A 26191-nucleotide genomic window follows, 5' to 3' on the forward strand; every position below is an offset into this window, starting at 1 on the left:
ACATCTGCTATGAGTGACGTGCTATTGGTCGAGAGGATCCAGGGTGGCTCACCACAGATTGTTACTTATGAAACTTCACTGTAAATACAAGATTACGCATTGTTCCTATTTACAACCCCACATCTGTGACAGTGAGCTGAGTGAGAGGGGGTGGGTACGCCCTCTTCTTGACGGGAGAACCTCTAATATTGTCTCCTCAGCTGGGCCTAGAATAACAGTTCCTTTTCCCAACCATTCTCTTTTAATACAACCACACTGACATACAGGATGTATAATAATCATATTTCCTCCTTATCCTAGATCTGTGTCCTCCCACCCACACGCAATGAGTAGGAAGCAATGGTAGGCCGCCACACAGTGATGAAAAAGCAAAAGTCATATCACTGTCTATTACTATTTCAGTCACTATCACTACAACCACTGTGGCAGTCTAGTACTCTCTCTATTTGTCTCAAGGAAGCCTGTATTTAGCATAGTCTGACCTATCTTCACTGCCTCAGTGAGCCTAATCAAGGCATCACACTCTGGTTTACCTGTGTGGTAAATGGACTCAATGTAGTCTTATACCTACACATGCTCCACCATGTCTGTCTCAACAATGAGGAAGTGAAATCCACTCCAGCTGAACACTTCTCTCTTCCCTCTCATTGAAATAGTTGTTGTGCCCTAATCGGTGGTTTGTCTTTTTGTAGGAGCAGGCCCCTGTGGCTCTGTGGCTGGGTGTAGGCCCCTGGACCGGCTCGGGGAAGGATGTAGCTCCCTCATTCAGATGCTAAAGTGCAGTTTTCACATCCCTATTCACACACACATGCACGCACGCGGCCACACACACACACTGTTGGTGTGTGGCACAGGCCTTTGGTGGAGAATGGAGAAGTGTGGGTAGAGATTTACTCAAGTGTGTGTCAAGGTCAAAGGATTAATTCAGAAATGTTTAGGAAAATCTCTTGAAAAAAATCATTTTTGTGATTAGCACTTGTCATACTAGAAACATGCATCATACCGGTAAGACAGTTTAGACACTGGATTGTGGCCAAACTTTCTTACCAGTTTCTTACCAGTATACCTAAATGATTCAGCATTTTGCAGCACAGAGAGGAGAGCATGTATTGTTGAGCAGACAAGTAAGAGAGAGAGTTCTGTATCAAAGATCCCCCTGTATTTCCGGGAGTTTTGAGGGGAAATCCAAACTGCTTTTCTTTGGAGATTGAGACCATCAGAAACAACCATTTCTCTCGATTTTTCTGTCTGTGTCTCCCTCCACACCATTCTGCCATTCTGTCTATATGTATACCTTCCTCTCTCTATATCAGTCTGTCTCTGATTTTCTGTCTCTGTCCCTCTCTCCCTGTCTCCATCCTCTCTCAATTGTCTGCAATTATCAGCACTATCTAAATAGACTGGTATGTTAGTTTTGATGGCTTCACTTTTATTCTACAATGTAGAAAATAGTACAAATAAAGAAAAACCCTTGAATGAGTAGGTGTTCCAAACTTTTGACAGGTGCTGTATACACTGAGTGTACAAAACATTAAGAACATTTGTTCTTTCCATGACAGACTGACTAGGTGAATCCAGGTGAAAATTATGATCCCTTATTGATGTCACTTGTTAAATCCTCTTCAATCCATGTAGATGAAGTGGAGGAGACAGGTTAAATAATACGCCTTGAAACAATTAGGACATGGATTGTGTGTGTGTGCCATTCAGTGTAAATGGGCAAGACAAAATATTTTAGTGCCTTTGAATGGGGTATGGTATTAGGTGCCAGGCGCACCTGTTTGTGTCAAGAACTGCAACGCTGCTGAGTTTTTCATGCTCAACAGTTACCCGTGTGTATCAAGAATGGCCCGCTGTAGTAGTCTATTGTGTTCTTGTTGGTGCATCATTTTAACTCGGAGACAAAATAATAATCAATACCATAATAGGAAAGTGGCCTATTGAAATACGGTTCCTTTGAAAAGCCATAGCACCAATCTTGAAGCTTATGCACTGCTGCTCTCTACTGGCCGATAGCGATATGGAAAGATACAACGATTGTACGGCTTGATGTCTTGTTTTCATCGCCAGAGGTCACTACGTGTTTATTTTTACGCGACTTGACAAGATATTCGAGATGTCTCGTTGAATGTAATATTAGTTTACAATACACAACGAGAGCCGTAGAAGAGCATTGATTTCAATTTGAGACTATTTGTTGAAAATCGCTCAGTTCACTAACGTTTTTGTAAGAGCGGAAAGAATGTTACGAGTTATCATACAAAATGTTGCATTCTATAAACAAATGGAATGAGGAATAATCAAAAGGCCTATTGTCCTTTTTACACATTATGTGGAGGATTAGGTTTGTGCAGCCATTTGACCATAAATAACGTAAGGACTGTTGTTGCAACGTGCTGTCCAGTCGAATGTGGTGCTGAAAACGACAATCCAACATTGACCAAGGGGAAAATCGCCTCAAACGAAAACACAAAGTTCAGGGTGGTACCTAAAGTTGTATATTTATTAATACGTCCAATGTGCGTAATAACTGCCTCGTTGAATAGGCCTAGTTATAACATATTTGTAGCCTAAACACCCAAATCCATATTTGCGAATATACGTTTTACGAATGACAATTGAGGCTTGCATTTGAGTGTTGGAATGGCACAGAATCCAACCGATCGTCAGCTGCCAATATTGCCAGGCAGTAGATGCTTGAATCTCTATGCAGACAATGTGCACCTGTAGCGCACTCGTTGTGCGGTCATTGGGCACGGCAGACATACCCACAACTCATATTACCTTAAATGAATCGTGTTTCTATGGAAGGTCTATAATTCTACACAGAGACACGCTTGCCTTTTTATTTTCTTCTTAATGGCTGTAGCCTGGATACCGGAGAAGCGTCCTTGGTATTTGAGATTTTAAAGAGCGAGGAGAAGGGTGGAAGGGGAGAGACTGATAATTTGAAGACGTGCCAGGGGTACATTGTCAAATTCAAAAGGCATTTAAAGCACCAAACCATTCACTTTTTTCATTCTCTCCTATTTTTTTTCTTTCTCTCTGTCTTGCTTTCCTTTTGCCCGGTTGCAGGCCGTTTGAATCCACCACTGGGCTTTCAAGTTGGAGACATTGGAATGTAAATGAGCCCAGCGCGTGCTCCTTGCGCAGTGAAAGCTCGGGATTGTTTATTGAGCTCCTGGAGCCACGCGCCTGGCTCGCGGAGTAGGCTAGCAGAAGAATCACACAGCGGGGCGGGGCCTCGCGGGGAAGCGTGCATCTCCAAAGGGGTGGGGTGTGTGGGGCGCGTGTTGAAAAGAGGAGTGCTGCCAAAGTTTGGGTCAGATCGGCTCGTGGAGTAAGCAAGCGCGGTCAAGAAAGACTTGGACACCAAAAAGCCACAGCGCTTCAGCTATAGCCACACGGTCCCCACGCGAAGGACACGAGAGCAGTGCACTGTCAACCTCTATCTATACTTTCTTATCTTCTTCTCTGTCAGTGAGGGTGCGCTGTTGCAAATCCCATCTGTCAGTAGGCCTGTCTCACCACCGACCAAGATGGAGACTACCACCATCACCACCACGCAACTGGCGCAGAACGCATGCCCATTTGTACTGACGGAGAGACGCACCACCATCACCCTGCACGCTCCAGCCCAGGAGTGCGCAATTCCCAATGACACCACTGCAGCCGGCTACCAAAGCAAGACCACCGTGCTGAAAAGACAGCGCTCCAGCTCCCCGGAGCTCCTGCGCTGCAAGCGGCGGCTCAGTTTTAACGGACTCGGCTACTCCATCCCTCAGCAACTCCCCGTTGCCGTGGCTCGGCGAAACGAGCGCGAGAGGAACCGAGTCAAGCAGGTCAACATGGGCTTTCAGACGCTGCGTCAGCACGTGCCCAACGGGGCAGCCAACAAGAAGATGAGCAAAGTGGAGACGCTGCGGTCCGCCGTGGAGTATATTCGAGCTCTGCAGCAGCTACTAGACGAGCATGATGCTGTGTCAGCCGCCTTCCAGTGCGGGGTGCCTTCCCCTACCATCTCCAACAGCTACTCGGCGGAGCCAGAGTCACCCCACTCCACCTGTTCCTCCGACGAGGGGAGCTATGAGCCGCTGAGCTCCGAGGAGCAGGAGCTGCTGGACTTTACCACCTGGTTCGACAGATACTGAGACACCGGTAGCCTAATTGTCGTTACCATCCCACAGCACCTGTGTATAGGCAGGGCACCTGTGTATAGGCAGGGGTTTCTTCTGACAGAAGTGACTCGAAGTTGAAAATAATGTCAAGTTATTCGATTCACTCTGCAAGGTGAGGCACCCGTGAACACTCTCTTGGCACCGACTTACTCTCTCTCTCCCCTCACCAGGCAGCGTTTGCAGGTGGAAAGCAATAAGAAAGAGGAAAGTAAAGCGGAGTTACCGTTGCTATGCTACAAGAGAGGAGGGAGTACAACGAACGGCCCTTTGGTTCCCCTCGGAACAACAGGGGAGATACTGTGTGCGCTCACGCATGGACAAAGCGTCGAATGACTGCAAGGTGACGCTTGGAATTATTTATTTATTGATGACTTTGAATAAGTGCATTAATAAATGAAACAGCATCGGTGCAGTCCGCACAGTAGCCCAGAAGAGGTACACGGTTGTGGCTCAAGGACTTTGCTGTTGACACCAGTTTCAGATAAGGGCAAGACTCCTTCAACTGACTGCATCTGATGGGGAGATTGTATCGAAGATGACCCGCCATCTGAAATAAACTTTGTTGGTGTACATTGTCTGAAATTGAAATTATTATTTTTTAAATATAAAGACTTATTTTTGTTAATTGAGATAAAAACAAATCTTCTGCAACCACCAACACCGCCACTTTGCTGACAGTGAGAGCTCATGAGATGTGATAAGTATGACTGGACAACTGGACAATTGAATTGGCACATATGTCTGCGTCATGCGATTGGTCACAATATATTTTACATCCTCCCGTGAAAGATTGAAGGGTTTTACGTGGTATGAAGACCTTTATCAATGTATGCACTTGCTCTCCGTTTTTCGTAGCCCCCTAAAGTGTACATATGCGATTTTAACAGATTTATTTTGTGTAAACAGTTTTTTTTATGAATAAAGATATCTCTATTTATATTAAATTATATGATGTTGTTGCATTATTATGTGGACAAAGTTTTTAATTTATTTTCTCAGCCTTGTCAAATAGTAGGTATATGCCTAACAGGCATACTCACAAATAATATGCTATATGATTTGATTATTATGTAGACACACTTGAATCAGATTTACAAATATATCTGATGGTCTGCACTGAGCAAACAGAGACTTCTTCTGAGGTTCTATTCAAAGACCAAGTCTGACCATTTACCAAGCTGTTTTGGCACACAAGGGAGAACTGCGCAGCTGTGTGAACACTCAATAACCATTTAAAGACGTGCACCATGCCTTGCGCTTTGTCTGTATAAAGAACGGGGAGATTAATATTACGTTTCATGCACTGCATTGTTTCTTTTTCATTCGCTTTCTCTCCGCCTAATAACACGGAGGGCCTGGAACGGAGGGTGGGAGGGAAGGCGATATATATATATAGAGAGAGAGAGCGGGCGGGCGGGCGATACAGAGATGGAGGGAGAGGTATATACTATTAACTTTCTTCAAAGGGGTAGTCACTTTTTACAGAGGGAGGGAGGGTATGCGGGCGGGCGATAGAGAGAGAGAGAGATGGAGGGAGGGAGGGAGGGAGGGAGAGGTATATACTATTCACTTTCTTCAAAGGGGTAGGCCCTATAGTCACTTTGAAATATGGCTCAGCGAAAGTCAGGAAGACAACGCAGCGGGTCAAAAATTCTTATTGGCCGATTGAGAACAGTCTAAATAAAACCTTGGTTTGTAGACTACTTTTATCCCCGACTGTGTTTTTCAGGGCGCACACAACCCAATCAAAAAGCCCATCTCCTGCGAAATGGAGAGCACAGCACCCCATTGTGCGCACTATTGTGTCTGCCTTTGCGTCTCATTATGCGTATTATGGGGGAGCCTCCATTGTAAATAAACATCGATGCCAGAACCTACGAGGCAGAAAGAGAAATAACTCGTTTAATTTCATCGGGTATAGGCTACTTTATCTCTCTTTGGAATCATAATAAAACCCAACTGTAAGAGCTGGGATCGAGGCTGATATAATATGCAAGGCCAATATGTTTTGCGTAATTTGGGTTGAATTCTAAAACATACTGACTCAGGATTTACGAAACAGATACCAACATTTTGATAAGCAATGGAATGAGTCTACACTCTTAGAATAACAGCATCTGGATGCTTCATATATGGCACCCCTTAAGGCTCTATATAGAACTGAAATTTGTTCCATATAGAACCCTATATGGAACCCAAGGGTTCTATATGGAAACAATTTTGAAGAAGAACACCTGGGCCTCTGTTCAAAGAACCCTACAAAGAGGTTCTACACTGAACGAAAATATAAATGCAACATAAATGCAACAATCTTAAAGATTTTACTGAGTTACAGTTCATGTACAGAAATCAGTCAATTGAAATAAATTCATTTGGCTCTAATCTATGGATTTCACATGATTGGGAATACAGTTAAGTATCTGTTGGTCACAAATACCTTTTAAAAAATAGGTTGGGGCGTGGATCAGAAAACCAGTCAGTATCTGGTGTGACCACCATTTGCTTCATGCAGATCAAGACACATCTCCTTCACATTGAGTTGATCAGGCTGTTGTCCCACTCCTCTTCAAAGATGCTGGATATTGGCGGGAACTGGAACATGCTGTTGTACACTTCGATCCAGAGCATCCCAAACATGCTCAATGGGTGACAAGTCTGGTGTACGCAGGCCATGGAAGAACTGGGACATTTTCAGCTTCCAGGAATTGTGTACAGATCCTTGCGAGATGGGGCCGTGTAATATCATGAGGTGTTGGCGGAGGATGAATGGCACAACAATGGGCCTCAGGATCTCATCACGGTAGCTGTGTGCATTCAAATGGCCATTGATAAAATGCAATTGTGTTCGTTGTTCGTAGCTTATGCCTGCCTATATCATAACCCCAACGCCACCATGGGGCACTCTGTTCACAATGTTGACATCAGCAAACCGCTCGCCCACATGACGCCATGACGTCTGCCATCTGCCCGGTACACTCTTAGAAAAAAAGGTGCTACCTAGAATCTGAAAGGGTTCTTTGTTGTTCCCATAGGAGAACCCTTTGAATAACTAGTTTTGGTTCCAGGTGGAACCCTTTTGGAACCCTTTTTTCTAAGAGTGTACAGTTGAAACCTGGATTAATCCGTGAAGAAGACAATTCTCCAGCGTACCAGTGGCCATCAAAGGTGAGCATTTGTCTACTGAAGTCTGTTACGACTGAAGTCAGGTCAAGATCCTGCTGAGGACGGCGAGCACGCAGATGAGCTTCCCTGAGACGGTTTCTGACAGTTTCTGCCGAAATTCTATGGTTTTGCAAATCCACATTTTCATCAGCTGCCCGGGTGGCTGGTCTCAGACCGCAGGTGAAGAAGCCGGATGTGGAGTTCCTGGGCTGGCTTTGTTACACGTGGTCTGCGGTTGTGAGGACGGTTGGACGTGCTGCCAAATTCTCTAAAACAAAGCTGGAGGCGGCTTATGGTAGAGAAATTAACATTCCATTTTCTGCAACAGTTCTGGTGGACATTCCTGCAGTCAGTATGCCGATTGCACTCTCCCTCAAAGCATGAGACATCTGGGGTGTTGTGTTGTGTGACAAAACTCCACATTTCAGAGTGGTCTTGTATTGTCCCTAGCACAATATGCACATGTGTAATGATCATGCTGTTTAATCAGCTTCTTGATATGCCACACCTGTCAGGTGGGTGGATTATCTTGGCAAAGGAGAAATGCTAACTAACAGCGATGTAAACAAATTTGTGCCCAACATTTGAGACAAAAAAGGTTTTGGTGCTTATGGAACATTTCTGGATCTAACATTTTATATGTTGAGTTTATATTTTTGATCAGTACAGTTGAAGTTGGAAGTTTACATACACCTTATCCAAATACATTTATACTCAGTTTTTCACAGTTCCTGACATTTATTCCTAGTAAAAATTCCCTGTCTTAGGTCAGTTAGGATCACCACTTTATTTTAAGAATGTGAAATGTCAGAATAATACTAGAGAGAATTATTTATTTCAGCTTTTATTTCTTTCATCACATTCCCAGTGGGTCAGAAGTTTACATACACTCAATTAGTATTTGGTAGCCTTGCCTTTAAATTGTCTAACTTTGGTCAAATGTTTCGGGTAGCCTTCCACAAGCTTCCCACAATAAGTTGGGTGAATTTTGGCCCATTCCTCCTGACAGAGCTGGTGTAACTGAGTCAGGTTTGTAGGCCTCCTTGCTCGCACATGCTTTTTCAGTTCTGCCCACAAATTTTCTATGGGATTTTGAGGTCAGGGCTTTGTGATGGCCACTCCAATACCTTGACTTTGTTGTCCTTAAGCCATATTGCCACAACTTTGGAAGTATGCTTGGGATCATTGTCCATTTGGAGACCCATTTGCGACCAAGCTTTAACTTCCTGACTGATGTCTTGAGATGTTGCTTCACTATATCCACATAATTTTCCTCCCTCATGATGCCATCTATTTTGTGAAGTGCACCAGTCCCTCCTGCAGCAAAGCACCCCCACAACATGATGCTGCCACCCCCGTGCTTCACGGTTGGGATGGTGTTCTTCGGCTTGCAAGCCTCATCCTTTTTCCTTCTAACATAACGATGGTCATTATGGCCAAACAGTTCTATTTTTGTTTCATCAGACCAGAGGACATTTCTCCAAAAAGTACGATCTTTGTCCCCATGTGCAGTTGCAAACCATAGTCTGGCTTTTTTATGGCGGTTTTAGAACAGTGGCTTCTTCCTTGCTGAGTGGCCTTTCAGGTTATGTTGATATAGGACTCGTTTCGGCTTGTCACCAAAAACCCTCACAAACTTTTACCAATGCACAATCGAGAGCATCCTGTCGGGCTGTATCACCGCCTGGTACGGCAACTGCTCCGCCCATAACCGTAAGGCTCTCCAGAGGGTAGTGAGGTCTGCACAACGCATCACCAGGGGCAAACTACCTGCCCTCCAGGACACCTACACCACCCGATGTCACAGGAAGGCCAAAAAGATCATCAAGGACAACAACCACCCGAGCCACTGCCTGTTCACCCCGCTATCATCCAGAAGGCGAGGTCAGTACAGGTGCATCAAAGCGCGGACCGAGAGACTGAAAAACAGCTTCTATCTCAAGGCCATCAGACTGTTAAACAGCCATCACTAACATTCAGTGGCTGCTGCCAACATACTGACTCAACTCTAGCCACTTTAATAATGGAAAAATTGATGTATCACTAGCCACTTTAAACAATGCCACTTTATATAATGTTTACATACCCTACATTACTCATCTCATATGTATATACTGTACTCTATACCATCTACTGCATCTTGCCATCTTGATGTAATAAATGTATCACTAGCCACTTTAAACAATGCCACTTTATATAATGTTTACATACCCTACATTACTCATCTCATATGTATATACTGTACTCTATACCATCTACTGCATCTTGCCTATGCCGTTCGGCCATCACTCATTCATATATTTTTATGTACATATTCTTATTCATTCCTTTACACTTCTGTGCATAAGGTAGTTGTTGTGAAATTGTTAGGTTAGATTACTTGTTAGATATTACTGTATGGTCAGAACTAGAAGCACAAGCATTTCGCTACACTTGCATTAACATCTGCTAACCATGTGTATGTGACAAATAAAAATTGATTTGATTGGATTTGTTTTACTGTGAAAATAGATACTTTGTATCTGTTTCCTCCAGCATCTTCACAAAGTCCTTTGCTGTTGTTCTGGGATTGATTTGCACTTTTCGCACCAAAGTACATTCATCTCTAGGAGACAGAATGCGTCTCCTTCCTGAGCGGTATGACGGCTGTGTGGTCCGATGGTGTTTATGCTTGCGTACTACTGTTTGTACAGATGAACGTGGTACCTTCATGCGTTTGGAGGTTTACAATTTTTTTTCTGAGGTCTTGGATGATTTATTTTGATTTTCCCATGATGTCAATCAAAGAGGCAATGAGTTTGAAGGTGGGCCTTGAAATACATTCACAGGTACACCTCCAATTGACTCAAATGATGTCAATTAGCCTATCAGAAGCTTCTAAAGCCATGACATCATTTTCTGGAATTTTCCAAGCTGTTTAAAGGATCAGTCAACTTAGTGTATGTGAACTTCTGACCCACTGGAATTGTGATACAGTGAAGTATAAGTGAAATAATCTGTCTGTAAACAATTGTTGGAAAAATTACTTGTGTCATGCACAATGTAGATGTCCTAACCGACTTGCCAAAACTATAGTTTGTTAACAAGAAATTTGTGGAGTGGTTGAAAAACAAGTTTTAATGACTCCAACCTAAGTGTATGTAAACTTCCAACTTCAACTGTATATCTCAAATACTCCAGTATCCCTGCACATTGTACATTTTACCCTGTATACTCCACTCTTTTTTCTTATTTCTTGTGTTTTCTTTATTATACAGTATACAGTGTATTCAGAAAGAATTCAGACCCCTTGACTTTTTCCACATTTTGTTACATTACAGCCTTATTCTAAATTGGATTAAATAATCAATTTCCTCATCAATCTACACACAATACCCCATAGTGACAAAGTGCAAAAACAGATTATTTTGAAATATTTGCAAATGTAAAAAGCTAAACATAAAAATGATTATTATTTACATAGGTATTCAGACCCTTTGCTATAAGACTCAACATTGAGCTCCAGTGCATCCTTTTCATTGATCATCCTTTAGATGTTTCTACAACTTGATTGGATTCCACCATTCAATTGATTGGACATGATTTGGAAAGGCACACACCTGTCTATATAAGGTCCCACAGTTGACAGTGCATGTCAGAGCAAAAACCAAGCCATGAGGTCAAAGGAACTGTTCGTAGAGCTTCAAGACAGGATTGTGTCGAGGAACAGATCTGGGGAGGTGATCAAGAACCTGATGGTCACTCTGACAGAGGTCCATTTCTTCTGTGGAGACGGGAGAACCTTCCAGAAGGACAATCATCTCTGCAGCACTCCACCAATCAGGCCTTTATGGTAAAGTGGCCAGACGGAAGCCACTCCTTAGTGAAACACAAATGACAGCCTGCTTGGAATTTGCCAAAAGGCACCTAAAGGACTCTCAGACCATGAGAAACAATATTCTCTGGTCTGATAAAACCAAGATTGAACTCTTTGGCATGAATGCCAAGTGTCATGTCTGGAGGAAACCTGGCACCATCCCTGCGGGGATGGCAACATCATACTGTGAGGATGTTTTTCAGCGGCAGGGATTGGCAAACTAGTTAGGATCGAGGGAAAGATGAACGGAGCAAAGTACAGAGAGATACTTGATGAAAACCTGCCCCAGAGCGCTCAGGAATTTCAGACTGGGCGAAGGTTCACCTTCCAATAGGACAACGACCCTAAGCACACAGCCAAGACAATGCAGGAGTGGATTCGGGACAAGTCTCTGAATGTCTTTGAGTGGCCCAACCAGTCTGTACTTGAAACCGATCGAACATCTCTGGAGAGACCTGAAAATAGCTGTCCGGCGACATCCCCCCCCCATCCAATCTGGCAGAGCTTGAGAGGATCTACAGAGAAGAATGGGAGAAACTCCCCTAAATACAGGTGTGCCAAGCTTGTAGCGTCCTATCCAAGAAGACTTGAGGCTGTAATCACTGGCAATGGTGCTTCAACAAAGTACTAAGTAAAGGGTCTGAATACTTATTTAAATGTGATATTTCAGTTTTCATTTTTACTACATTTGCAAACATTTCTTAAAACCTGTTTTTGCTTTGTCATTATGTGGTATTGTTTTTTTATTATCCATTTTTGAATAAGGCTGTAATGTAACAAAATGTGGAGAAAGTCAAGGGGTCTGAATATGCACTGTATATGCTTAACTTGTAAGCTGCAATAATAAATATCAAAATAGTATAAATAATAAAAAAGTATACATAATTTGTTATTAGTTATACTATTTTGATAGTGATTACTGCAGTTGTGTAACGTTTGCAAATTAAGCATTTCACTGTGCTTGTACATGTGATTGTCACGATTCTCGTTGGTGGAAGGAGAGGACCAAAACGCAGTGTGGTAAGTGTTCGTCATTTTAATGGTAAACTGCACACTACAAAGCAAAACAACAAAGTGACAACCGAAAACAGCTCTGTCAGGTGCAACACACACTAAACAGAAATTAATCACCCACAACACACAATGGGAAACAGGCTACCTAAATATGGCTCCCAATCAGAGACAACGATAGACAGCTGCCTCTGATTGGGAACCACACCAGGCCAAATACATAGAAAACCAATAACCTAGAAAAAAGAACATAGACTGCCCACCCTAGTCACACCCTGGCCTAACCAAAATAGAGAATAAAAATGAACAGTGATAATAAAACTTGAACTTGAACACACTATTGATATGCTATGTTTAATGTATATTCTTGTCATACGACACGCAATAACAAATATAATTTCCTTGAGTAGGTCTGATTTCCTTATAAGACGGCCATGATATTTACTCGAAGTCCATGAAAAGGGAGAGAAAAATATATAGATTTATTCATGTCATTTGAATGGTGGGGTGATTTTCACCCTCACAGTAACCACTTTTCCATCCACAGATTTTATGTTATTAAAGTCATACCATAATTTTTTTTTTTACAACAGCTATGATGGAAACAGGAAGTTGCGGTACAATTTTATAAGTGCTGACAAATAAGCAAGAAGCAAGGAGCAAGATGGCAGACTGAACACAGCAGTGTAGATCACCTCAAGATAAAAACGCAATATTCAATATAAGTTAGACTAATTATTAGCACTTCACAAACTGATGGGTAATAACCTTCAATCTGGATAACAACACAAAACCAATCATAAGGCTAGAAGAATGTATCGACAAAAAGTACAAAAACAAGCAACACCCAAACATAATGGAGAGTAAAAAGGAGAACCAATCCCGAAAAGAAAACGTGACTCTTCAATGGACACAGACGATTTAAGCTTTTCACCACCGGGAATGGTAAGGGTGGACACCGAGCTGTTAAAATCAATAAATGACAAACTGGGCATACTCAAATTAGTCAGTAAGGATATAAAGGAGTTGAAGGCGAGCCTCGAGATGAGCTGCGACATTGGAAAAATAAACAACAAGCTAAAAGATACAGTCAGTAAGATTGAAACCGACGTTAATGAAGTTAAAAAGGAAAACATCTTTCTGAGAGAAGCCTTACTTGACATACAGACTAGATCCATGAGAGAGAATCTGGTACTTACAGGTATCCAAGAAAGAAGGAAAAGTTCCTGAATCTGTAGTTAGAGAGTTCTTATTACGCCTCTTCAGATCCCACACGACGCTGTCAACAAAATCCAACTTGAACTTGTACACCGTTTCGGACAGAGAGGACAGAAATATGAGAACCCAATCGTTGCCAAATTTGCTTTCTTTAAAGATTAAACAATGGTTTAAAGCCTAGGTAAAAGACTTGCTGGGACCAACATAGGCATGAATGATCAGTTCCCGAAGGAAATTGCAGAACGGTGCAAAGTTCTGTACCCAAACTTCAAGGAGAATAGATTAAAGGGAAGCGTGTTGCTCTCGTAGTCGATAAAGTGAATATTGATAACCAAATCTTCCAAGACACAGACTACTCCATGGCTATTCTAAACATTACAAAGTTCCCATAGAGGAGTCGAATAATGGAACACCCAATACTAGCCATGGTAGGGATTGTAATAAAAAAATATATAGAAAAGCAATAAAATACAACAGTTGTTAAAGAAATATACTACTACTACACTATACCATTCTAGATAGGGAATATTGGGAAATCATTTGTATTAGATGTTCCATTTATAGTATTTCATAATCTGATAAGACAGCATTTAGAAGAAAGGATAATAAAATACATCTTCAAATATAACAAACTGGAACACAAAAGTACTCAATCAACATGGTAGATATACAACACAGCAAACAGAGGACATAGAAGACAGAGTATGTGGTTATGTGCAGATGTATTGTGATGGAAGGTGGGGTGTGTGTTTTTGTGTTTTGGAAAAGTGTATAGTTAAGTGAGTGAAAAAGCATAGGGGTTGCAAATCCCTGAGCCCGTGTGTTTGTGAGCAGGGGTTTGTTAGAGAGAGCTCCAATTTTGTGCAGGTATGGGATATACATTTTAAAATAAATTATTAATATAGTTTATTTATTTACTGTCCTATCATGATGGAACGGTCCCCAATCCTATAACTTAGACACCTACCTGAGTTTCCCATACACTAAGGAGAAGTCCTTATATGTTTTATGGGCCTACTGTAAGTAGCCTGTACGCAGCCAAATCAGAAAGATGAATGTGGTCAGAGACCTACTAAAGCAGCACCGCCCCCTCAAGATTCTGAGCCTGCCTGGCAGGGTTGGTCCTACAAAGCCAAAGCCCCCTGATGGGAGAGCATAATATACAAGGAAATTCTCAAAGCTGCTAATGAGAACCTTGACGACCTTGTACCTAGCCGGTGGGGATCCGGTGGGGTTCCCCCACCCAGGCAGTGGCAGTGCTGGCAACACTAGCTGCAGTAACCCATGGGGAGGGGGTCACACTCGGACATTCAGAGAGGGGGCATATTATTGCGGCCCTGGTGGCACAAAATCATCAAAGGTCTGACTGCACAGACATGCTTGGGAATATGGTCACAACGGGGGACCAGCGTGTGTGTGTTTCAGGGGAAGGGTGGTGTTTCTGATCTCCATCACCTAGGACTTGACATTGGTTAATTAAATCTCCCCATTTTTGTCAATTTTTGCTCAATTTTGCATGCCTTCTCATACAGCTTCAACTGTATATGCATTCGTAAATCAAGTCCTTTCTTGAGTTGGGCTCTGGGATGGAACATCTGTTGAGCATCTGTATATATGGTTGTTTGTGGGAGAAAGGGGTTGAGTGTGTATGAATGTTTGTGTGTGTAACGATCGTCTGTTGAATTAGGTGTGGACCAAAGCGCAGCGTGGTAAGTGTTCATGTTATTTTTATTTAAACAGAACACTAAACAAAATAACAAAGAGAATGAACGAAAACGAAACAGTCCTGTCAGGTGCAGCAACAAAAAACAGAAAACAACTACCCACAAAACACAGGTGGGAAAAGGCTACCTAAGTATGGTTCTCAATCAGAGACAACGATAGACAGCTGCCTCTGATTGAGAACCACACCCGGCCAAACACACAGAAAAGGAAAACATAGAACACAAAACATAGAATGCCCACCCCAACTCACGCCCTGACCAAACCAAAATAGAGACATAAAAAGGATCTCTAAGGTCAGGGCGTGAAAGTGTGTGTGTGTATGTATCCCACAAGTGTTGCTAGGGAGTAAAGATAGTTAGGGACAATATAGGATGAATCCCAATTGTTTGCTAAAATACTAATTGCTTGCCAAAATGTAATTTTTGTAATGGCAATCCTGGTAAGAGGTAACAATCCTTTGCATGAACTTCCTACATTATTACAAATATGAATAGTAAAGTATGGATATTAAGAAAAGCAGAAATTGTTATTTAAATATATAAAAAAGTATAGCTATACATAATGCAAATTGAGGTGAGAGTGAGGGAAATATTTCTGGCGGTTGATTTGCTTCTGTTCTGTGGGTGGCACTGAGTGCTCTTTTCGAAGGATGGGTCCCGGTCTCTCGGGTGTCCTGGAATCTGGGGGGACAGGGATGGTCTGCAGGTCACTGGGATGACAAGCCAACTTGGGTTGGGGAGGGGTTTTAGCGGGTGGAATAGTTGGGATCAATTGGAGGTTTACTTAGTAGCAATGGTATCATGGTACAGCTACAGTTGAAGTCAGAAGTTTACATACACTTAGGTTGGAGTCGTTTTTCAACCACTCCACAAATTTCTTGTTAACAAACTATAGTTTTGGCAAGTCGGTTAGGATATCTACTTTGTGCATGACACAAGTCATTTTTCCAACAATTGTTTACAGACAGATTATTTCACTTATAATTCCTTGTATCACAATTCCAGTGGGTCAGAAGTTTACAGACACTAAGTTGACTGTGCCTTTAAACAGCTTGGAAAATTCCAGAAAATGATGTCATGGCTTTAGAAGCTTCTGATATGCTAATTTACATATTTTAAGTCAATTGGAGGTGTACCTGTGGATATGTTTCAAGGCCTACCTTCAAACACTCTTTGCTTGACATCATCGGAAAATCAAAAGAAATCATCCAAGACCTCAGAAAACAAATTGTAGACCTCCACAAGTCTGGTTCATCCTTGGGAGCAATTTCCAAACGCCTGAAGGTACCACGTTCATCTGTACAAACAATAGTACGCAACTATAAACACCATGGGACCATGCAGCCGTCATACCGCTCAGGAAGGAGACGCGTTCTGTCTCCTAGAGATGAACGTACTGTGGTGTGAAAAGTGGAAATCAATCCCAGAACAACAGCAAAGGACCTTGTGAAGATGCTGGAGGAAACAGGTACAAAAGTATCTATTTCCACAGTAAAACGAGTCCTATATCAAAATAACCTGAAAGGCCGCTCAGCAAGGAAGACGCCACTGCTCCAAAACCGCTATAAAAAAGCCAGACTACGGTTTGCAACTGCAACTGCACAAAGATCGTACTTTTTGGAGAAATGTCCTCTGGTCTGATGAAACAAAAATAGAACTGTTTGGAGGAAAAAGGGGAATGCTTGCAAGCCGAAGAACACCATCCCAACCGTGAAGAACGGGGGTGGCAGCATCATGTTGTGGGGGTGTTGTGGGGATGGCATCATGAGGCAGGAAAATTATGTGGATATATTGAATCAACATCTCAAGACATCAGTCAGGAAGTTAAAGCTTGGTCGTAAATGGGTCTTCCAAATGGACAATGACCCCAAGCATACTTCCAAAGTTGTGGCAAAATGCCTTAAGGACAACAAGGTCAAGGTATTGGAGCGGCCATCACAACGCCCTGACCTCAATCCCATAGAAAATGTGTGGGCAGAACTGAAAAATCGTGTATGAGCAAGGAGTCCTACAAACCTGACTCAGTTACACCAGCTCTGTCAGGAGGGATGGGCCAAAATTCACCCAACTTTTTGTGGGAAGCTTATGGAAGGCTACCCGAAACGTTTGACCCAAGTTAAACAATTTAAAGGCAATGCTGCAAAATACTAATTGAGTGCATGTAAACTGTGATGAAAGAAATAAGCTGAAGTAAATCATTCTCTCTAGTATTATTCTGACATTTCACATTCTTAAAATAAACTGGTGATCCTAACTGACCTAAGACAGGGAAGTTTTACTAGGATTAAATGTCAGGAATTGTGAAAAACTGAGTTTAAATGTATTTGCCTAAGGTGTATGTAAACTTCCAACTTCAGCTGTAATTTAAAAACAGGTCGCTAGGTGTAGGCAAAACCATAAGCAAATAGGTAAACTGTGATATGACTAAAGAGTTAATCAGGGGGATTTTTCCACAAATAGACAGGTATTTTCCTTTCCATGGCAGCAAGATCTTATCTATTTTCTTAATATTATATTATATTAAAATGTATTGGAGTGAGATCATTTCTTTCGGGATATGTATACCCAATATGTCCACATCCCCGCCAGACCATTTTATTGGTAAACTACACGGTAATGTAAAAGCTGTATTGTTTTAGTGAACTAATATGTAATATAGTACACTTATCATAACTTTTCTAATTGTGGATTTAAAAGGAAACATGAATCATCAGTGTACAATGACACCTTTGTTTTTAAACCAACAGCTAACATTTCAATGACAATAATAAATAGATATGCCGATAGTGGACAACCTTGTTTTACTCCTCTTGACAGTTTAAAACTTTCTGAGATGTAGCCATTATTTACTATTTTACAACTAGGGTTACTATACATTCTCCAAAATTGAAATATTTAAACTCCAGTCGTACTGTATCAAAGGCCTTTTCAAAGCAGCTATGAAAACCTGATTTCCCAGATATTTCTAGCGTTCTATTGTTTCCAATACTTGTCTTATAATATCTCCAATGTATCATCCATGTAAAAACCTGTCTGATTAGGATGAATGATATCCGACAATACCTTTTTAATTCTATGCTCTAAGCATTTTGCTAGAATTATTTTCATCACAACACTGAAGTGTTTAAATGGACTGGATCTTTATATTTACCACTTGGATCCTGTTTTAGTAATAATGAAATCAGACCTTTTTGTTGAGTGTCTGATAATCTACCATTTATATAGGAGTCGGTAAAACATGCTAATAATGGTCCTCTGAGTATATCAAAACTTTTCCCCCGATGCCTTGAGATGGATGAAATTATACCTCGAAGGCAGAACTCAGTGTGTCAGAGTGAGCAATGAGCTGTCGCCCACTCTTAGCTATAATGTGGGCATGCCCCAAGGGTCAATACTGGGGCCCCTCCTGTTCAGCCTGTACATTAATAATGATCTGCCTTGTGTCTGTACTGGGTCTGAAGTTCAAATGTATGCAGATGACACAGTGATACATGTGCATGCAAAGAGCAAACAACAAGCTGCACAAGAACTCACTACTGTAATGGCCCAGGTTACAAAGTGGCTCAGTGACTCGTGTTTGCATCTAAATGTGAAAAAAACTGTCTGCATGTTCTTCACAAACAGGGCAACAGATGCTACTGAGCCAGATGTCTATGTGTCAGGGGAGAAGCTCCAGGTAGTATCTGATTTTAAGTACCTTGGCTTCCTACTTGATTCCAACCTCTCTTTTAAAAAGCAGGTGAAAAAGGTCATTCAAATAACCAAATTCAACCTAGCTAATTTCCGATTTACACAAAATTGTTTGACTACACAGGTAGCAAAACTGTACTTCAAATGTATGATACTCCCCCACTTAACATACTGCTTGACTAGTTGGGCCCAAGCTTGCTGTACAACATTAAAACCCATTCAGTCTCTCTACAAACAGGCTCTCAAAGTGCCCAATAGCCATCATCACTGCTACATCCTCAGAAAGCATGAGCTCCTGAGTTGGGAAAATCTTGTGCAATACACCGTGCATGTCTTGTATTCAAGATCCTTAATGGCCTGGCTCCCCCTCCACTCAGTACGTTTGTTAAACAGAAAACCTAAACATATGGCAGCAGATCCACAAGGTCTGCCATGAGAGGTGACTGTATAGTTCCCTTAAGGAAAAGCACCTTTAGTCAATCTGCTTTCTCTGTGAGAGCTTCCCATGTCTGGAATACACTGCCATCAGACACACATAACTGCACCACCTATCACACTTTCACAAAAAAACATGAAGACGTGGCTAAATCAATCAGATTTGTGAACATAATCCCTAGCTGTGTATTAACGCTTTCCATGTTGTCTGTTGTCTGTAGCTTGTGAGGTGTGGAAACACTTTGTTTCTTTTACGGGTTTGTCTTGTTGCTTTTTGTGCTATGTTGCTCTGTCTGCATGCTATGTCTTGCTTGTCCTATGTTGCTCTGCGTGTGCTCACTGCTCAATGATTGTCTATATTGTAATTGTTTTAATAACCTGCCCAGGGACTGCGGTTGAAAATTAGCCGGTTGGCTAAAACCTGCACTTTTACTGAAACATTGATTAATGTGCACTGTCCCTGTAAAAATAAATAGACTCAAACTCAAACTCAAACTCAAAAAAGGTTTGGTATACCTCAACTGGTATGCCATCCAGCCCTGGAGTTTGGTATACCTCAACTGGTATGCCATCCAGCCCTGGAGTTTGGTATACCTCAACTGGTATGCCATCCAGCCCTGGAGTTTGGTATACCTCAACTGGTATGCCATCCAGCCCTGGAGTTTGGTATACCTCAACTGGTATGCCATCCAGCCCTGGAGTTTGGTATACCTCAACTGGTATGCCATCCAGCCCTGGAGTTTGGTATACCTCAACTGGTATGCCATCCAGCCCTGGAGTTTGGTATACCTCAACTGGTATGCCAAACCTTTTTTGAGTTTGAGTTTATTTGTGGAGGTCTACAATTATTTTTCTGAGATCTTGGATGATTTCTTTTGGTTTTCCCATGATGTCAAGCAAAGAGGCACTGAGTTTGAAGGTAGGCCTTGAAATACATCCACAGGTACACCTCGAATTGACTCAAATGATGTCAATTAGCCGATCAGAAGCTTCTAAAGCCATGACATGACATTTTATGGAATTTTCCAAGCTGTTTAAAGCCACAGTCAACTTAGTGTATGTGAACTTCTGACCCACTGGAATTGTGATACAGTGAATTTTAAGTGAAATAATCTGTCTGTAAACAATTGTTGGAAACATATCCAAACCGACTTGCCATAACTATAGTTTGTTAACAAGAAATGTGTGGAGTGGTTGAAAAACGAGTTTTAATGACTCCAACCTAAGTGTATGTAAACTTCCGACTTCAACTGTATATATTTAAATATATCTATTTACACCAAAAATATTTGGGGGATTGGAAATGATACAGACAATTACATTGATGGAAGCTACAATCTCTCCGCAATATTAAAGCTGATCTAGCCCCCTCCCAAAAAATGGAAATAATTATAATAAAAAATGCTGTCATAGTTTGTGTGTTCGACATGGTGGGATCTTTTTTGTCTGTAAAATTAATAATGCAAGAAATGGCTGTGGAAACGCCTTTATACACAAATATTGATTTAATTGCCAATATATCGAAGTAAACTTGGAGTCACGCAATGATATGGAGTGTGGTCCTCCCACTACAACTCGAGAAACCATGCAGTTAGGCTACAGATGAAATAAGGTGTAATCAACTTCACAGGGTGGCGACAGTGCTCGGTGATGAGTTTGATGCTCCTTTCCAATAAATATTGAGGGTCTAATTCTTGTTAAATGATCGACACTTGACTGCCATTGGACAAATAAAAAAAAATATTGCTCAAATGCATAATATTCTCATCATGTAGCCGAGACTTGCTTACCCACACAGCCTACCCACACTGTATTTAAGCACTACTGCGGTGTAGTTAGCTTTATATGAAATATTTAGAATTTGCTCGTCAATACCTCTTCAAAGGAAAGTGCAATAATTATGTAAATTATATATTCTGAATAATTTGATGAGAGTGAAGAAGTTACACGCTTTGTTATTGCAATTCTGTGTGTATTTTTGCTTTTAGGCAAAAAGATACTTAAAACTTTAATAGCTTCCACCCCCATATCACCTGAATGAATACAACCAAGTGTTAATGGTTCAGGGACTTCGTCTGTACAGTCTATGGCAACTACATTTATATTTTTGACTTTGGCTATTTTAAACACATTTTATTTCATTATATGTCACAAATACTTGGATAAAACTTCATTAGCTTCAACCCCAATCTATAGACATTTCCATGGCATTGTTCGACTTTGGTTAATTTCTATAAATTTAAATTGACTTTACATAAAAAATACTTCCTTATTAAAACTTCAAAAGCATCCACCCCATAGGACTTTCATGAATTATGGGACCAACACTTTACATATTGCGTTTCTTACTGCAGGTAACAACGCTCTAAAATCTCTATAAAGAAACTGAATCTAAGGGAAAATGAACAAAGGCACAGACTGACAGTAGGAATCCTATCCTCCATTTAAGACAGCATCTGTAAATGGAAAACACTGTTCATCTGACGACCGAAGTCAGCCTGCAGGCAGCCACCTGCCACAAAGAGTCACTAGAGCACGATGAGCCAAGTAAAGCCCCCGTGACAAACCCTCCCCTAACCTGGACAATGCTGGGCCAATTGTGCGCCGCCCTATGGGACTCCTGGTCAAGGCCGGTTGTGACACAGCTTGGGATGGAACCCAGGTCTGTAGTTACGCATCAAGCACGGTGATGCAGTGCCTTAGACCGCTGCGCCACTCAGGAGGCCCTAAAACTACAATATTTTTCTGTGGAGTGTTTGCTTTTCAGTACTTTCAGTTAACCCCTGTGAGTATGTTATTTTTCTATAACATGTACAACCCAACAATTGGAAAATTTTACTTAAGATAGTAATAACATGATAATGATTTCATAATGTCATTACACATCTACGCCACCAGGTGTTGCAGCAGTTAGAGTACCTTGGGTATCATTGAGTATTAGGACCAAACGCACCCCAAATACACTGTTCAACTGCAACTGACTGTTCCTACTATGGTCGCCATTTTACAATAAAGCAACCACGTGTATGAATAGAGCTCCCTTGCTTCCTCATATGCATAATAGCCTACTTTTCTGTGGGTTATCACAATGGACCAAATAGCTATTTGATTTTAGATTTTAGTACAACTGGGGGTATCTGAAATAAATGTTTATTAGGCTATTTAATGAAACGGTTGAATTTGGCCTTACTGCCCTTATCTCAATAAACACACTGAATAACACACAAATACATGGCAAATGAGGTAACCCAAATTTGAACCTGAAAGACTTGAAGTGTATGAAATATATCTCAAAGGTATTGGGAAGTCATTGACGTCAGGGGAGATCCTAAGGCCACAAGGTATTATTCTGCTCATTTGGGCCCAGTACGACCTTTCCTTCTGATGAGTCCTGTGCGGTTTGTGGGAGTCGTAGAGTAAAACAGGTGAAACTTGCCTGTTCGTGGGAGTCTGAACTTTTCATAACAACTGGCACACTAACTATTAAGTGAATTGACAGAATCCAATGCAAGTACCCAGATGTTTTTAGCTCAGTGGTTCCTAACTTGTGGTCGGGACACCATGTGGAAATTACAAAAATAATGTATATTTTCAAAACCAACCATGAACTTGGTTCTATTGAGAACTATCAACATTCTGCTGTAATTATTAAGACATATTTTCTTGATCACATGAATTTCTTAGTTGAAATAAGCAAATAAAATATACTTTCCTTTTCATTATTTTCCTTCGGATCTTCATTGATGACCTCACTCACAAAATTAATTGGCTATAATTTAGTTGGAAGGGAAATATTGTTTGCCAACTAATCCTGTAATATTGCAAACAAAAGTGGCAATCCAGACTGTGGCTTTTGAAGATGTAAAGTCCCCTGTTTAGGTGACCTGTGTGGTTTGGTTTGGCTTATAAATCGATCTGTGGACACTATAGATCAAAATGCCTTGTATTGAGTGATAGATCTGGTTCCCACGGACACAGTAGTATATTGTCTGAGCCTGTGTGAAGTAGGATGTGACATCTGAAACCATTTGAAGCTGGGATGTCCCTCCTACCATTTCTTTCGTTCTTCCGACTGTTCTTCAACTCCTGGCTGAACCCTACTTCACAGCCACTGACAAAGAAAATATGCAAAATACAGTATGTATTTTACAGTTGTAAGGAAGTTGAAATCTTTTAGTTTTATAATTTGATTATACTATATTTACAAAGCATATAAGACATTTCAAGTCTTATTCATACAGTTTTGTTGAATAGGAAATACATCATATCAAATATTTGATATTTTTACTTTTATCATATTTATTTGTACTGTGCACTACAGTTTGTGTCCTCAAAGGTTACTACACCTCAGCAATGTATAACTTATTTTACCAGAAAGGTGAGATTCTAACCTTTCTTGGAATATGCAGCATTACTAATTATTGTTTATGGCCCTCTCATGATACATTATTACTTTTGGGAATTACGTAGATTACATTTTCGATTATATTTAGTTACAATTAACTGATTTTAAAGCTTCATGGAAATATGTATATTTCAGTTAAGTATTACCTATGCATATTACCATATAATTATAACACAAACTAATATAATAATTTAATTCCACCATTAATGAAGAAAATTAAGGAAAAGTACACAATAAGAAAGAGTTTACATTTACATTTACATTTAAGTCATTTAGCTGACGCTCTTATCCAGAGCAAATGACAAAGAGTTCTTTGTCATTTGAAATGAGCAATAACAATAGTTATTATAATATGTTTATGACATTTTTATTAAACAAGGAACAATCGTACTAGACCTACAACCATCCAACATTACTCATTAGAAAAATATACTGAAATTATACAAAAAGTAGTAACACTGTAGGCTATTTTTCAGTCATTTTCTTTCAAGTATGCATTTGAACATAACAAGCTTTAAATGCTTTTTATGTAGCTGGGATAATTCTGTTTCACAGATCAAAGGTTGCGTTTACACACGATCAAGAGTTGGACTTGCATAATCTAAGCAGCACCACAGCAAAGAAGTAGAACACCATTTGACAGAGGCAATTCAGGAGTCTAATAACTTTACCTAACCACAATGAAGAACATTGACCCATTGCGACTTCCAGCCCTGTGTGTGTGTGTGTGTGTTTAACTATCATTGTGGGTACCAGAAGTCCTCACAAGGATAGGTAAACAAGGAAAATTCAGACATTTTGCCGGTCCCCACAAGGAAAAATGTGTGCGTGTATGTGTGTGTGTGAGTGTGTGTATATACACTACATGAACAAAAGTATGTGGACACCTGCTCGTCGAACATCTCATTCCAAAATCATGGGCTTTAATATGGGCTCTGTGCAGACCAGTCAAGTTCTTCCACACTGATCTCGACAAACCATTTCTGTACGGACCTTGCTTTGTGCATGGGAACATTGTCATGCTGAAACAGGAAAGGGCCTTCCCCAAACTGTTGCCTCAAAGTTGGAAGTACAAAATCATCTAGAATGTCATTGTATGATGTAGCGTTAAGATTTCCCTTCATTGGAACTAAGGGGCCTATCTCGAACCATGAAAAACAGCCCCAGACCATTATCCTCCTCTACCTAACTTTAAAATTAGCACTATGCATTAGGGCAGGTAGCGTTCTCCTGGCATCCGCCAAACCCAGATTTGTCCGTTGGACTGCCAGATGGTGAAGCGTGATTCATCACTCCAGAGAACGCGATTCCACTGTTCCAGAGTCCAATGGCGGCGAGTTTTACACCCCTCCAGCCGATGCTTGGCATTGCACATGGTGAACTTAGGCTTGTGTGCAGCTGCTCGGCCATGGAAACCTATTTCATGAAGCTCCCAACGAACAGTTTTTGTGCTGATGTTGCTTCCAGAGGCAGTTTGTAACTCAGTAGTGAGTGTTGCAACTGAGAACAGATGATTTTTACGGGCTATGCGCTTCAACACTTGGCAGTACCTTTCTGTGAGCTTGTGTGGCCTGCCACTTTGCAGCGAAGCCGTTGTTGCTCCTAGACGTTTCCACTTCACAATAACGCACTTACAGTTGACCAGGGCAGCTCTAACGGCAGAAATCTGACAAACTGACTTGTTGGAAAGGTGGCATCCTATGACGGTGTCACGTTGAAAGTCACTGAGCTCTTCAGTAAGGCCATTCTACTGCCGAAATGTGTCTATGGAGATTGCATGGCTGTGTGCTCGATTTTATACACCTGTCAGCAATGGGTGTGGCTGAAATAGCCGAATCCATTAATTTGAAGGGTTGTCCACATACTTTTGTATATAGAGTGTATATACTGTATATATATATAATCATTGTAGTTATTTATAGAAAGAAGTTAAACACAGCAAATGTATATTATGAAATGTGCAATTTATTTCAAAGTAATCTAAAGGTCCCAGAAACCACAACATTTGGTCATGTGAAGTACTCAGAAATACAAATAAAATATATAAATTCACATAAATAGTCAGTAGGTTAGACTAGCTTGTTGGTGTGGTGTGGCTTTACATATTAGTGCGTTGGTAAGAACACATGAGCATTTAGAATAGTTTAAAGGGCTATTACACAGTTTAATGGAGATGAGGTAGTACAGCCTAGGAGAGATTCAATCAAAACAAAGGAGGATGGCTTATAGAGTCAAGCAATGGAAAATAAATCAATGTAAAATATAAACAGATAATAAGTGAATGGCTTACTGGTGAATAAGACCAATAACAAAGCATATGGGATACAAATGTAAATAAGGAATGTTGACAATAAACAAAGCACTGATGGTGACATAAAGCAATGAACAAAACATACTTTTAAACACAAACAAGGTAGAGGGAACAAACACCAAACTGCCGTTGTTCGGGTTTACCAACTAATGACAAACAAGTATGAAGAAGTAATTACCGTAGATTGTACAGACAAGGTCC

The 26191-nt window shown here is 40.9% G+C and overlaps 1 protein-coding gene across 1 annotated transcript; it reads left to right on the forward strand.

Moving 5' to 3' along the window:
• The first annotated feature begins 3291 nt into the window (after window positions 1-3291).
• On the forward strand, window positions 3292-5125 carry LOC139540099 (achaete-scute homolog 1b-like). The gene has a single exon (XM_071343663.1). It carries the CDS (start codon window positions 3540-3542, stop codon window positions 4149-4151), a length of 612 nt encoding a protein of 203 aa, XP_071199764.1. The 5' UTR covers window positions 3292-3539; the 3' UTR covers window positions 4152-5125.
• Window positions 5126-26191: the final 21066 nt, after the last annotated feature.

Source organism: Salvelinus alpinus, chromosome 15 (genome assembly GCF_045679555.1).
Source record: "Salvelinus alpinus chromosome 15, SLU_Salpinus.1, whole genome shotgun sequence".
NCBI classification, from domain to species: domain Eukaryota; kingdom Metazoa; phylum Chordata; class Actinopteri; order Salmoniformes; family Salmonidae; genus Salvelinus; species Salvelinus alpinus.